We start from the raw sequence: 13,587 nt of genomic DNA on the forward strand, positions 1-13,587 counted from the left end.
ATAAAATCATCACATCCAAGAAGGTTACTGTCAGTGGCTACTCTAGTGTAACAAAAGAAAATGACGGAACTGTATACCCCAGCTGAGAAAGACATCCCGAAATCAGACCATAGGTCTGTAACGTTGCATGTTCATCACTTAGTCACATGTCAGGATGGCATGGGAGCCAACTGGGTCTCCGGTGCCACAGCATAAACATCACAGGATAACCTAAATGATCCTCCATTGCTTCTGGGGTTAGGAAGTGCACAATGATCCTCACACTGCTTCTGGGGTTAGAATGTATTTGCTCATTTTTGCTTGGGCCCTTGCTTCAATTCTTACTGAATTTAAATTACTTAAAATCAGTGTTGGTCTTAGCAGTGGCAGCACCCCGGGTGGCCAAACAAAAATCTGGCGTCCCTCCACATGCCCCAGGTCATGCAGAGGGGCATCACATTTTTCAATAGGCACTGATGCATAAGCATCAGCACCCTATTGATATTAAATGCGCTCCGCTCCCGAGAACGGGGCACATTTTATTTCAATTGGGCGCCTGCCACACCTTCTCCTACCACGTCAGCTCAGGGGAGACCTTGAAAGACCCACCCAAGCTTGCATGGGGCTTAATGCACCACGGGTGGTCGCCCAGGTGGCTCTGCCATAAGGCTAGCCCTGCTCACAATTTCTAGTCCTACAACTAAAGAGCCGGGCTACAACAGCACAAAGTGTACAGACAGGTCGAAAATCAAGATGTGGAACTCCTTGCATCGTCTGCAGATGATAATCGGTCACATGTACTAGGGCGGTTCCTGCATTATGCCAAGGCTTCAACTCCAAAAGGTTAACATTTTATAAACCCAAAGAAGTGTACAGCAGACGCATAAAAAATGATCTCCAAAAGCATAACCACAAGGGGTCCGAAACATGAAGACATCTAGAAATCAAATGTCGCCTTGTAGTTTGGGAAGGAGTCAAACTAGTGCTTAAGGCATTTTACCATCATACCAATGAAAGGGCAAAAGGTGTGCCACATGTCAACAAGTCACCATCAGCCTAAATAACTAATTTTGGAGGTAGGAAGGAAATAAAATGAATTTTGTGCAGGGCACAAAATGTGCACTCGCCACCACCTACTCAGAATTGTATCTTGGGGAGTATGAAACTGGTTAAATGTGTAGAAATTAGGTTGAAAGTGACTTCATGGCCGATAGCTTGCAACTTGAAATAGTTATCCCTGATAAGTGGTCCAAATAATTCCTGCAGTAATTTACCAGGTCTAGGTGAAGACTTTAAAAAAGGGCCTTTGTGGCCTATGAAAAGAGCTGCACAAAAATATCATGGACATCACTTCCGATTTGATGGATCTCAAAATAGAACTGTTGGACCAACAATCCTGCATTTCTCAATATGTGCACTTTTATATGGTTTGAAAATGAAGCACTTGGGTTGATAAAGTTTGATTAAATTAATACAAAAGGCACGAACGCATTACATTTAATAAACACACTTTTAGCAACAGCATTGGCACCATTAGAGTGTGAAGGACAGGAACTCCTACTCACTGTGACCAAGGTATACCAAATGGGCTTTGAAGATGTTATCACGACCCATGGCTAAATTATCATTGTACAGTGCATGCAGTGCCCCAGATAGGATTTTGAAGTGGTGGTAATCTTACTGCCTATTTTTTTTAAAGTTGGGAGTAAAAAGATGTTTAGCAAGCAAAAATGTAAGCCCAATTCCCAACGGGAGTATGTTATAAGTGAGTAAAGAAAAAACAAAAAAATGGAAAACGGAAACCTTTCTGTAATGATTATTCCTTTGCATCTAGTTGTTCATACACATTAAAATATCCTGGTTTACTTATTCTGATCAAGCACTAATAACTGTTCTTCCTCTGGTACACTACTGCGCCAAACAGATCCATGGAGCTTTGTGGGTGAAAGCCGGAGCATAAGGTCCTACGTGGCCGTGTCTTCTTTTTTGTTGGGAGAATTTGTACTCCCCATTTTTATTTTTGGGCAGAATTTGCCTATTTTTAGGGAGTAAAAGTGGTTGATACACCCCTTATCTGTGGGGCTGAGTGCATGTGCAGCATAAGCAGCCTCTTCCTGCAAGAACAGTAACACTAACATACAGACTAGATGCTAAACTCTGCTATGGACCAGAAACAATTCAGCAAGTTCCACTGCATTTTACTATAAAATCAGACGAATTCCGTATCTGATTAACATGCCAATGTTGTTAAAGTCCAAATCGTACCATCACTATGATCTCTCGCTCCCTCATGCTGAAGCTTAGACAGAAAAAGCTACCGATAAATGCACCTGCTGCTATTTCAACAGTGCATCCTATCGAACACCCAATTCACAGACTCAAAACATTTGGGCGCTAAATCAGACATGAGTAGCGGGGGTAAACATTGATGCCACCCCTCATGTCTGATTCATAAAACTGTCACCTACTAGAGGGTGGTTACCACATTGCCCGATGCTTAGGATGGACAAGATTTTAAAACATTTCTTAAACATAAATGGGGGGCTAAATAGGTGAACCAGGAGTCCGCAAAGTCAAGAGCTTCCCACGAAGCCAAGCAGGTTCACCCTTCACTGTTGCTGATCTACTCAGGGAAATTATTGATGTTTTGGCAGGCACATCCCTCTTAAAGCATTAGCCATTCTAAAACAAGTCCGACATGGCCCCTATTAAAACAGACCGAAGGCATAAAGCCATGCCATGGCACAGGGCAGCAATGATCTCTATAAACCATTCTGTAATATCCCTACCTCCACCATTGTGCATGCTTCCTCACCTGCGCACATCTGCCCCCACACCATCCGACACAATAACCTCATAGCTCAAGCCTTAAAAGGTACTCTAGCAGCAATGGTTCAATATGCATGTTCCCTCAACTTTTATGTGGACTGTTTCAGAATAAAGCAACTACAACCTGTTACAGTCAGCTGTGCATGGTGTGTGGGTTCCTCCTGACTTGCAAACCCCCACAGTAGAGAAGAGGTCATGGCAGACTATCCCTCACCATCTTTCTGCCTACTACTCGAAATTACTGCTCTGGTGTGCGCCGGCAAACAATGGACCACCCTATCAGCCATAAAGTGGAAGCTTCCCATCTACAGGTGAAGGGGGAAATTCTCTTCTCAGTAGCCCAGATAAGCAAAGCCTGCTGAAACAAACGGAATCATCTTCCCCTTTGAGGAACTAGTAGGCCAGAGTGTCGTGACCCATGCAGCGCAGCACAGCACAGCACAGCTCACCTCTGGCCCCTGGCCACATACAGACAATTTCTCCAACAAAACAAAAAACCACGATAATTCTACCAGATCATGAATCCTGTTATGGTTGATATGTAGACTGAGAAGAAGAAACTAGGAGAATGCCATAAAGCACACCAAAGAATGTCACCAACATGCAGCACAAAGGCAGGGGGATTAGATGGCAAAGATCCCCTCCTCCCCCTTGGGAGGCTGGTTTGCTCTCAGCTCAATGCCCTCTCTGTCCCCTGTGATATAATAGAATCAGGAGATGGACAAGGTGCCCTTATGGTTGAACGTTTCTATATTAAAGATCAAAGGAAGAAACCTATGCTATCCCTAAATCTAGTACCATGGCACTATTCTATAAAGAAAAAAGGGTGTTCGTCAGGATGTCCTTTACAAAGCAAGAAAACTCGTTCCAGAATCGTATGCTTCCCTAAATTCTGACCCTACCACTATTGTGCTCTAGCACCTTGAAGCGTCTCATGTCCTAGATGGAATTACCAATAACTATCTCAGACCCAAAGAATATGGCAAATACTACTTAATTAACAGCTTGCATAAAAGCAGGGCAATATGGCGATCATTCAGACACTCGCACATAAATTAAATCATACAGAGGTCTTACACCCAAATTTATGTCACCTATGACATCATCCTACGTGGAAAACCATAAAGCCTATTGAGGGGAGGTATTGGTTAGGGGAACATATCTACTTATACATAATGTAAATAAGACCATTGGCTGTCCCTTATCTATTAGTCACGCCTTGATCCACCTCTAAATACGTATAATACCGATTATAACGGAAAAATAGCAGCGGGTTGGCCCGTGCAACATTGTATGACATGCTGCTTCATAGACCCTCCGATTAGTTGGTATGCTACCCCAACCTTGGATTTTTGACTCGTTCACAGCACATAAGTAGAATGGACCTCAGGTGCTTGAGTAACGTCGGAATACTGCCCACCTTCCCAATTAATCCATTATCTCTCATTGGTCAGACCCCAAGCCAAAGCTTCTCATTTGCATTTGACCTTGTAGTCTGTTCTCTGTTCTGGGACTTTTCAGGGCGTAGAAGCACATCACTATCTTCATTCGAGGCTTAATGAGTACCTCTTGCTTTCGACTTCTGAATCACATGCGAGGAGACCGCAAATATGTCCATTTCAACCTCCCATTTACTGCTATTTGATTCAATTATACTGGGCGTCATTGCTTCTCTTGGCCTCTGGAGACTTGCTCACTCTATCTTGTATAGATTTTATACACGTTAAATTGCCCAATACTTGGCTCTTTCAGATGTTTCTTCTTTACTTAATCTAAGAGAAATAGGTCTTACGTGCATGACTTATCCTTTTGACTCCCTTCATGCCTTGCAATTATTCCTTGAAATGGCATCCTTGATCCTAAGCCAATAGACTACTCTTTGTTGTGCACACAAAGCAGTTATTCCAGCGTCTTTCAACACTGCAACCTTGGTCTGTCTCCGAGGTAGCTTGAATGATTCTAATACGAGTCCAGCGTCCATCTTTCCATTATGGCCGTCCTAGCCACATTATATTTTCCTATGTTTTCCTCTAAAGAAAGCTTCTATATGTCTCATCTACCTTTGTTTCCGCTTATGTACACTTATTGGTTAGCCATTTTATCTTCTTTGTATATATGAATCCTTCATTTTTGAGAATAAGTTTCTCTTGTTACTTCAGTTACATCTTTCGTCTTGCACATTTTCACATTTTGGCGAGTCTTCGTAGGTCTCCTTCATGACGTCACTCTGCCCTAGTGAGATTTCACTTATCGCTGTGCGATGTCCATAGCTGCGTGCGGAGATCCTCTCCCTCTCAGTGTGAGGGTACATTTGATACAGCTGAGTGCATAGCGGAGCTCAAACCCGATGCAGCATTGGAACAATAAATGGTGTCCCATACAGGGATTTTCTCCTGCTGTTCCAACAGGACGTAGGTGAGGGGGCAGGCGCTAAGTATAACATGTCCACCTGCTCCTGTACACTATAAAAGAAAAAAAAAAACTTAAAAAGGTATACTGGATAGTGGTTGGCTTCTGATCCCAACCCTGTGATCTTTCTAAACAGGAGCTCCCTGATACAGTCTTAGCCCAAAGGCTGAATGGCTTTTCAAAATCATCGTCTGTAGCATTCAATTCAGTCCAATTAATGTCTCTTGAAGGAGCTAGCGCCTTCCTTCACTCCCAAGTGCTCTAGAGTTAGGGAACACTTCTGTTGACTGCTTCTAGGCACTACAAGGGACCAGGGGGGAGGAGGGGTACTGAGAAAGCTTTTTCATGTAAATATAATTATATATACACACACAGACATGGGCAGGCGCTAAAAGAATGCAGTTATTTAAATATAAAAGGTGCAAATAACTTCGCTGAATACATTTGTGAATGTTAAATTCCATTTAGTTCTAAAATCTCAAAGCACAGTAGAAGCAGGCTCTCTGCCAAAAGGAATGACCTGCGCTAAAAATGGATCTCGGGGGTCATGCGGTATTGCGCTCACTGGGGCTAGCTCTGGCAGAGCAGCACATAACTCAGCAGCTGTCTGATTTCTGTCAAAAGCCCACGCATGCTAAAAGGAGATTTTAGCATACTCATGGACAACATACAGAATTATGAAAACTAGGTTTAAAAGCAATTACAAGACCAGATAAAAATATATGAGTATAATGAGGGAGGTATGGATAGAATGATTGGAAAATGTTTTTGTACATTAAATATTCATAAATAGCAAAATGAAGCTACAGTGCATTATTGCATGGGCTAGCAGTATGTTAAGTAGCATGTTCTAATACAGAAACCGCTGACCAGGAAGGAAGACTGGAGAATCCCTTGTATGGGAGCAGGACGGTGTGGGATGGAGCCATGCCCATATCCAATGACCAAGCTAAGAGTATATAAGCTCCTGTCTGGCTCCAGTTTGCAGGAGAATGGGATGGTTGAGGCACAGAAGAGACAGTTCAGGTAGCAGAGTTCTTTGCTCCTATCCTCATTTCTGTAAACAATAAATGTGCTATCCTTGCAAGATAGACTCTTGGCCTTACTTCACTAGAGGGGTATATTTACTCTGGTGTGAGCGTGATTAGGGGTACCCGTATTATTAAGGGGTATCCCTTAAATTGGGCTACCCTTACAGCTTCTGGAGGGGTCTGGGTGCTCACGTCTCAGTAAGTTATGGAGGGGACTTTATGGGACAAGAGAGACACCCAGAGTATTATATGCACTTAGAACCTTATGAAAATAACCTCTGCTCCATTCAGGCATGTCAATCTCAGGGGCCACTCATTGGGCCTGTTGCAAAAGACCCAGGACCATCATCAGGGCTGTATCAGTATCAACTGTCCCTGTATGCACGAGTCATCAAGGAAATACCAGTACCAACCGTGAGACTAGAAAACCTTCTAGTGTAGTTCTGGAAAAAACCATATCGGGCGATTTCAGGAAACAATACTGTCACAGCCTATACATGCAATCCCGCTCAGATGCCAGTGGATACGTAAATGGGTTCCTTTCGATACATATACAGCCCTGATAATGACTATCAGAAATGCATTGGATGTTTACATCCGTCATCCTCACTTTTTATGCACACTAATATTAAAGCATTGAATCCTCATTATGTTTAAAGTGTTAAAATCATTTGGTCTCTTCTACATTATCTGTAGAAATGATTCTGAAACATTTGTTGAACAAATGCAAACAAAAGTCATTTTTTGACCTCTAAGGTGAGCACGCAGTACTACGGAAGAATCTCTGGGTATCACATTGGGGCACCTGAGTGAGTACATGTTTGCAAAACCGCCATTTTAGGCTCGACTTGTGGTTTTTTCCTCCAAACAAAAAAAAATCACCAAAACAATATACCAAAGATTAAGACGTAAGGCACTGCAATGGTTTCCAAAAAAGGCACAGTGTGTGCAAGGAGGTTAAAATTGGCTGCACTCTTGGTAAAGTCAAAACTAAAACTACAACTACCACCAGCCTACTCCCCAAAGCTGGGGCAGGGTGAAACCCACGAGAAAGCAAAAACTGGGTGCTTAAAAAGCACTCCAAACCTATGAGCCTAATGGGCTACCAAAGGACCATATGCTATAAAAAGTGGTGCAATGGGAGGGTACTTCAGTTCAAATCTCCCTGACTGCAAAAAAGAAGTAAAAAATCCTAGAAACTAAAGTGGAAAAAAGCTAAATGTTAAGGGGGTCCCATAAAATGGGAAAGAATTTGCCACCAACACGTTCCCCAACAATAGGGCCTTGGACAGCACATACAATTCTTTATTCAAATCGTACAAAGAATGCATCCTGGCCAAATCTAAATTCACCAATACCCAATTTGCATTTATGGTATTCCAAACTAAGCACTTTAAAAAATACAAAATAAATAAATTTGGGGTTTTAAAGTGCTCACACAGCCCGCAGGCATCGAGGCGCTGTTACAGGAATAATTTATTTTTTAGTTGCATAATTGTTTTTATTGTCTTAGTTGCGTGTTTATAACGCGCTTAGATACCCAGAGGTTTCCAAGTGCGGACCCGGGGATCGAATCTGTGTTGCTTCGTGTCGTCTTGCTTCCAAGGCGAGCGTGCTGCCGCCGAGCTATCCTCCCGGGATAAATCAATGAAGGTACTAGAAATCAATGTACGTACTAGAGTGTCAAGCAGATTGGGCCAGATTTTCTTAAGGAAAAAAGGGGAGGAGATCACCCAGTCTAGAGCATACAAGAGTGGTAACATTGAACAGATTTAGCTACAATAAAAACCCCTGTCCACCAACTATGACTGGAGGTGGTGGCTCAATTGTCACGATGACAGAAATTCAGCTCAATACTGTGGTCGCTGACATTTTGGGCCTGTTATTAGGAGACGTCTGTTCAGGGCTAGAAACGAGCATCGATACCAGGGTTGACTGAAAATGTACTAATATCTGATACAAGGACTGTTATATTTTCTGGGCTTCAGGGATCATACACCCAACAATGTTTTTTTTTTTCTCTTCAGAACAGGCGCATCAGTTTGGGAGTAGGCTTTGCAATCTTCTCTATGGATCACATCTTGATAATTGCTCAGATGGCAAGTGGAAGAAAATTGAACTCTATGGATATTGTGTCCACATTTAAATATTTAGACTTTGTAAGAAAGTAACAACAAAACAGACACTTTGCTGCAGAAATTTCACTGCTCACGTTGAAAGTCGTTTATCCCACTATCTGGTCTACCAAACACCTCTCACTTCTCTACTTCCTAGCATTCTAGCAGTCTTTAGCTAAATCCAGACAGAACGTTGATAATTTTCTAGTTTTGGCCAATTGAATAGCCACTATTTTGCCATATATCATCATATACGTAGAAGAGGACGGAGTAGATCAATCAGGCTTCAGTACTGTATACCAAACATTGTACGCTGTGTGCATCTTTTTACATAAGGAGTATTTCAAAATAATGTGTGCGTCATTACAAGGCTGGGAGGATGGCTCAGGCAAAGTGCAGTGCTTGTCTTGGAAGCAAGACAACGCAGAGCAACGGGTTCGAATCTCAGTCTCATTCTTAAAGACTGGTCCCCGGTAATTAGCGCTTTACAAAAGATTAATTGCTGCATAAAACATGTGGGTGTGTTGCACGTGTGAACAGAATTGTCACTCCACACTTCACTTTAAAGCAATTGGCCTACAAGGGAAGTGGATGTCAAAAGCCGGCAAATGGTGGATGACTGGCAAACATCTATACAATATCTAGTAAAGCCAAAGCTACAAACAGCTACATTCGATTTAGTGACTCGAGAACGATCTAGGACGAGGCTCAAATTAAGCTAAAAAGTCTTCATCTTCTGGGATGTAACCATCAGGAAATTCTCGTCTTGACGAACTGAAACAGCCCTCAAGAATGTACTTTTGGTGAAGTTATATTTTCCACATTCTTTTGTAAACCTTTCGATATTCAATCGACTTCCATAAATCAGTCTAGTGATCTATAAAGTTGCCTTCTAAGTAAAATTAGTTTTTGTCAAAAAATGTAAAACGGGATACAGATCATGATAAAAGGAAAGACCGCTTTCCCTTTACTTTCCATCATTTTCAACCTCCAAATGGAGAGGTGTTCACTCATTTAAATGAACACAGTGAAGGGCCTACAAAGTCAAACAAGTAGCAACCCAAGTGCCACAGCCGTCACATTTCCCACATAACTCAATGCAGACAGACCGTCGGCACAAAAGAGCTTCCACTAGTTGTTGGGGAGAATTCTCAAATATTTGCTAATTCCTCTCTACCTTGGAGACCCTCAGCTCTCTTGCTGAACTTTGCTGGTGGCAGCGGTTTTGTTTTGAACTACTCTGGTTTACATGTACTGCAACCGTTCGCAGATCTGGTAAAGTAACCGCAGGTGCCATCTTTTTCAAAATGGCGCTCAGCCATCTTTGCTAAAATGGTGCCTGGTCATCTTTTTTTGCCAGGTCTTTGTAGAAAGGTCCTTCTAGAGTTTTTCTCTGCGCGCCAAACCAGGTTTGGTCTCTGATAATTTCGCCTTTGGCAGGGTTTGAGAGAAACCCGCCTCTAGCTCCAGAGTGTCTTGCATAGGCAGGAAGTGAGGGAGGTGCCCTAAACTCCCTGTACTTAGTCTCCTAGGAGACCCAAATGCACTCTGTAGTGATTGGCTAGCTGAATGTCCAGCAAGGACAGCCACCCTGCTGGGTGAGTGACAGCTAAGCTGGAATGAATGGGAAAGCACTGAATAAAAAAGGTCAGTATTTTGGCTTGGAAGGCAGAGTCGACCACTGAACAAAGGAACCGAAGAAGAGCTTGAAGAGGAACTCCTGGACCGTTGGTTTGCCCGGTGAAGCCCTGCTGCAGACTACTTGCCAAATTTGCATCGACAGAGAAGCCCCTTGAGTTGGTGGGACCAATCAACTCCAAAGTAAGCCACCTGGACACTCACCTCGGAGCTGGTTGAATTTGAGTTGCTGCAGGAACCGTATAGCCAGGGAGAGGGACACCAGATTGTGTGTTACACTTTTAAGCTGGCCTAAAAGCTTTTGGAAGACCCTCCGGACTCCCACGGAGCAGGACTGACCAAGCCTGAACCCCCTCAGCAGAGTGCGGGACCCCAGAAGTATGGACAGTCCACCTTGACAGCCAGCAACCACGCTCATTGCTATTTGCTGTACCACAAGGAGCTGAAACGCAAAACAGCCACTGAAAGTAAAGTTTGCCGGTTGCCAGTCCCCAGATGTCTTCCCTCTTGTCCCCACGACTGAGGCCCAGGAACAGTGAGATCTGTAGAGCTGGACAGGAACATCAGGTCATCAGGTGCAGCTTTTCTTCTTTACCAATTTACTGTAAAACAAGTCTAAGAGAACTTACCTCTTACTGTGGAAGTGCGTGTAACTTCTGCAAATCACAAGTCTAATCAGCTTGTGGCCCTACGTTTGATTCTTCTGGTTATCAAAGACTCCTAAGAACTTGTGCAAAGACTTTTCCATTTACTTAACTGAAGTGCTGCATCCTATACAAAGACTTTTGCCCATTGACTTTGTCTTAGCCTATTTGAATTGAATGACTCTTCTCAGAGCTATCTGAAAGTATTTATCCTGCTTAAGAATATTTGTAAGTTCTTGTGTTCTTTGCCTTTTACCCACTTTTCAAGAGTGTTCCGACTGCCAACAGTAAGATATTAATGTCCCCAGCACCCTTGTTACTGAAGTCACACGTGGGTGTAGGTTGTATCTGTGGGCCATCCCAAAAGGGTCTTGTCCGATTCAGAAACTCAGAGTGTACAGTACTGAAGTGTATTTGTATGTTACTAGTATATTGCTCCCTTCTAAAGAAAGCTTTATAACGGACTGATAAAAGAAATATATATATTTTATGCAAGAAACCTTGAGTGTAAGTTTATTTGAATACCTGTAATTGTGAATCTTTGTGTAACTCCACGACAGCTCACATTGACCCCTCTTGAGATAAGCCTGGCTGCTCAACACGCTACCAAAACTGTGTAGTACAAGCTTATACCAATGTTTGGGTTGCCTATACCTGTAGTCATAGCTGTTTGTAGTGTTCCCAGAAGGTACTGCATTCAAACTTTGCCTAACACACTAGCCCACCATATGCATGCTATTCAGAGATGGATTGAAAGTTTGTTTTTTGTTTACTCGGTCCTCCAACCCTCCCACCAACCACCCCCCAACCCCCTAAGTGATGCACAATTTCACTATGTGCTTGTTCAGATCTTCAGGTTTAGCACATAGTGACACGATTAAATACTTGGATAATGTATGGATCCCTTTATTCTTCGGATCAGCAGCATCTAGGCTCAAATTAAAATTATCCATTTTAAAAATTGCTCCTCATCCTCAATGTTAACGAAAGGGTGCCCTGGGAGCCACAACAGTTAAAACTAACACCGATATAGTGCCCTTTAATTCCCTTTTCTTAACTCAAGATCGTGAAGCATTCCCCCCACCAAACATACAGAATATTATTTCTATTAACCAAAAATATGTCTTAAAACAAATATACTTCTACATGCCAACATAATTTTCAAAACATACTTGGTGAAAGACGAACACTGGCATTAGTCTAGGCAGATGCACTGTGCCATTAAGAATTACAAACTTCAGACTTCCTTATTTCAACGGGAAAAGGAAAAAAATAAAAATAATTAGACAAGATGAATCTCTTATTCGCTCTTCCCTTTGGAAGGCAAACGTTCTAGAGGACATATCCCATTTGTTTCCAGAGTCTACCATGTGGATGGGGGTTAATCGTCACAAAGTGGCAATTACCATTAGATAACAAGCACAATGCTGAATGTGATAGGTCCCACTCACTCTAGGCCACTCCTGGGATTGTGCTACGTTCCCAAAATCCATTTCTTGGATCATCATTGGCTTGTTCCCTCCCCTGGTTAGGCCAATGCAGTGCTTTAAAAACCAGTACAATCAATCAGTGGAAACCGGTCACAAGAAAAACCTCACGCAAAATAAATTCCCAAAACGTGATACCATTGAAAAGGTTACTGTACCGGCATTAGAATAACAACCCCTTTCGCAAGGTTCCCTTTAGGAGGGGGATTCTGCAAGGGGACAGATGCACAACAACAAAGGCTCTGCAGAAAAAGCTAAAATTGTATCCACCCAAACTAATGTTAAGCAAACTTCAAAGATAAAGTGGTATGGGCATATGCACAGCAAAACAAAGAAGACTATAATACCTCATACTCTTATAAAAACATTAAACTATGGAGGCAACAGGAGTAACGAGACCCCTGGTCTGAAGAGAATTTAAAAAATGCAAATGCCAGAGACAACCGGCCCAAAACATGGACTACTCAATTCCCGTCATAAAACATTAAGTTACATTTTGTTAAAATACATTTTCTTTTTAATGTAGCCATAAGAAAAAAAATTAGACAAATGAAATAAAGCTATCTCCAAAAGGCCTATTGTATACATAAACAAATCAAACATAACACTAACAAGTTACTTAGTAGAAAGGACTTAACACCAATTGATTCATAGTTTTGTCAATTTACAAATAAAATGGCCATTCGAGACATGGGGTTAAAAAAACTAATTATGATGTACACCAGCGTTTCATTGCTTTAACCAATGATGTGAATTAACACCACTGAAAGTCCAACATTCACCCTAGTGGTCCTTTTATAGGAAACTACCCCTTGCAGGACGAAGCTCTACTTCATGAGATGACACTAAACTCTAAGCTAACTGAAACTAAAAATAGTGAGTGGGTGTGTTGGAGGAAGGAGTCCCACCAAATCTTTACGTCTAAGGTGCAAGAGCTCAACCCCTCAGTGCTTTTGTTGCAATGTTTTTAACATGAACACATTGTAGGACTGACTAAATCAGACATCAGAAAGAGGCAGTGATTACCAACTACCATATCATTAAGGTAATCATTATGGAATCGCTGAAAGGCTGCTGTAACTGACATTCAATGCTCGAACAAAAGGCAAACATACAGCGGAATAGGAAAAAAGGAAAGAAAGAGCTTACATCAAACTTTCCATGATTCTGCTCCATTTTGACTTTGCTTCCCGATAAGTACTGCCAGGCACGTCCACGCAAAGAAGGCGGAATGCCTTTCTGACACCTTAATCGAATCTGCAATCGAACACGGAGGTTAAAATGACTAATGAGCAAAACGCAGAGATAGGCAATACAAAATATAAAGTAGAGTTAAAAAATAAAACTTCAGTTGCAATGTAGAATCCACAGACTGCTTCCTGAACAGTAATCAATGGACTCGACTACCTACATAGTATTTACTGCACTGAACCTATTTTATGCTGTTAAGAGA

General features: G+C 42.1%; 1 protein-coding gene across 1 annotated transcript in view; it reads right to left on the reverse strand.

The window, feature by feature from the left end:
- The window catches only part of TBC1D10A (TBC1 domain family member 10A), a 621,584-nt gene that overhangs the window by 334,799 nt on the left and 273,198 nt on the right, over positions 1 to 13,587 (reverse strand). The window contains exon 3 of the mRNA XM_069619305.1: positions 13,284 to 13,391. Coding sequence (XP_069475406.1) covers positions 13,284 to 13,391 — 108 coding nt within the window. The remainder of the gene's footprint in view (positions 1 to 13,283; positions 13,392 to 13,587) is intronic.

Source organism: Ambystoma mexicanum, chromosome 10, assembly GCF_040938575.1.
Source record: "Ambystoma mexicanum isolate Mex_15411 chromosome 10, UKY_AmexF1_1, whole genome shotgun sequence".
Lineage (NCBI taxonomy): Eukaryota > Metazoa > Chordata > Amphibia > Caudata > Ambystomatidae > Ambystoma > Ambystoma mexicanum.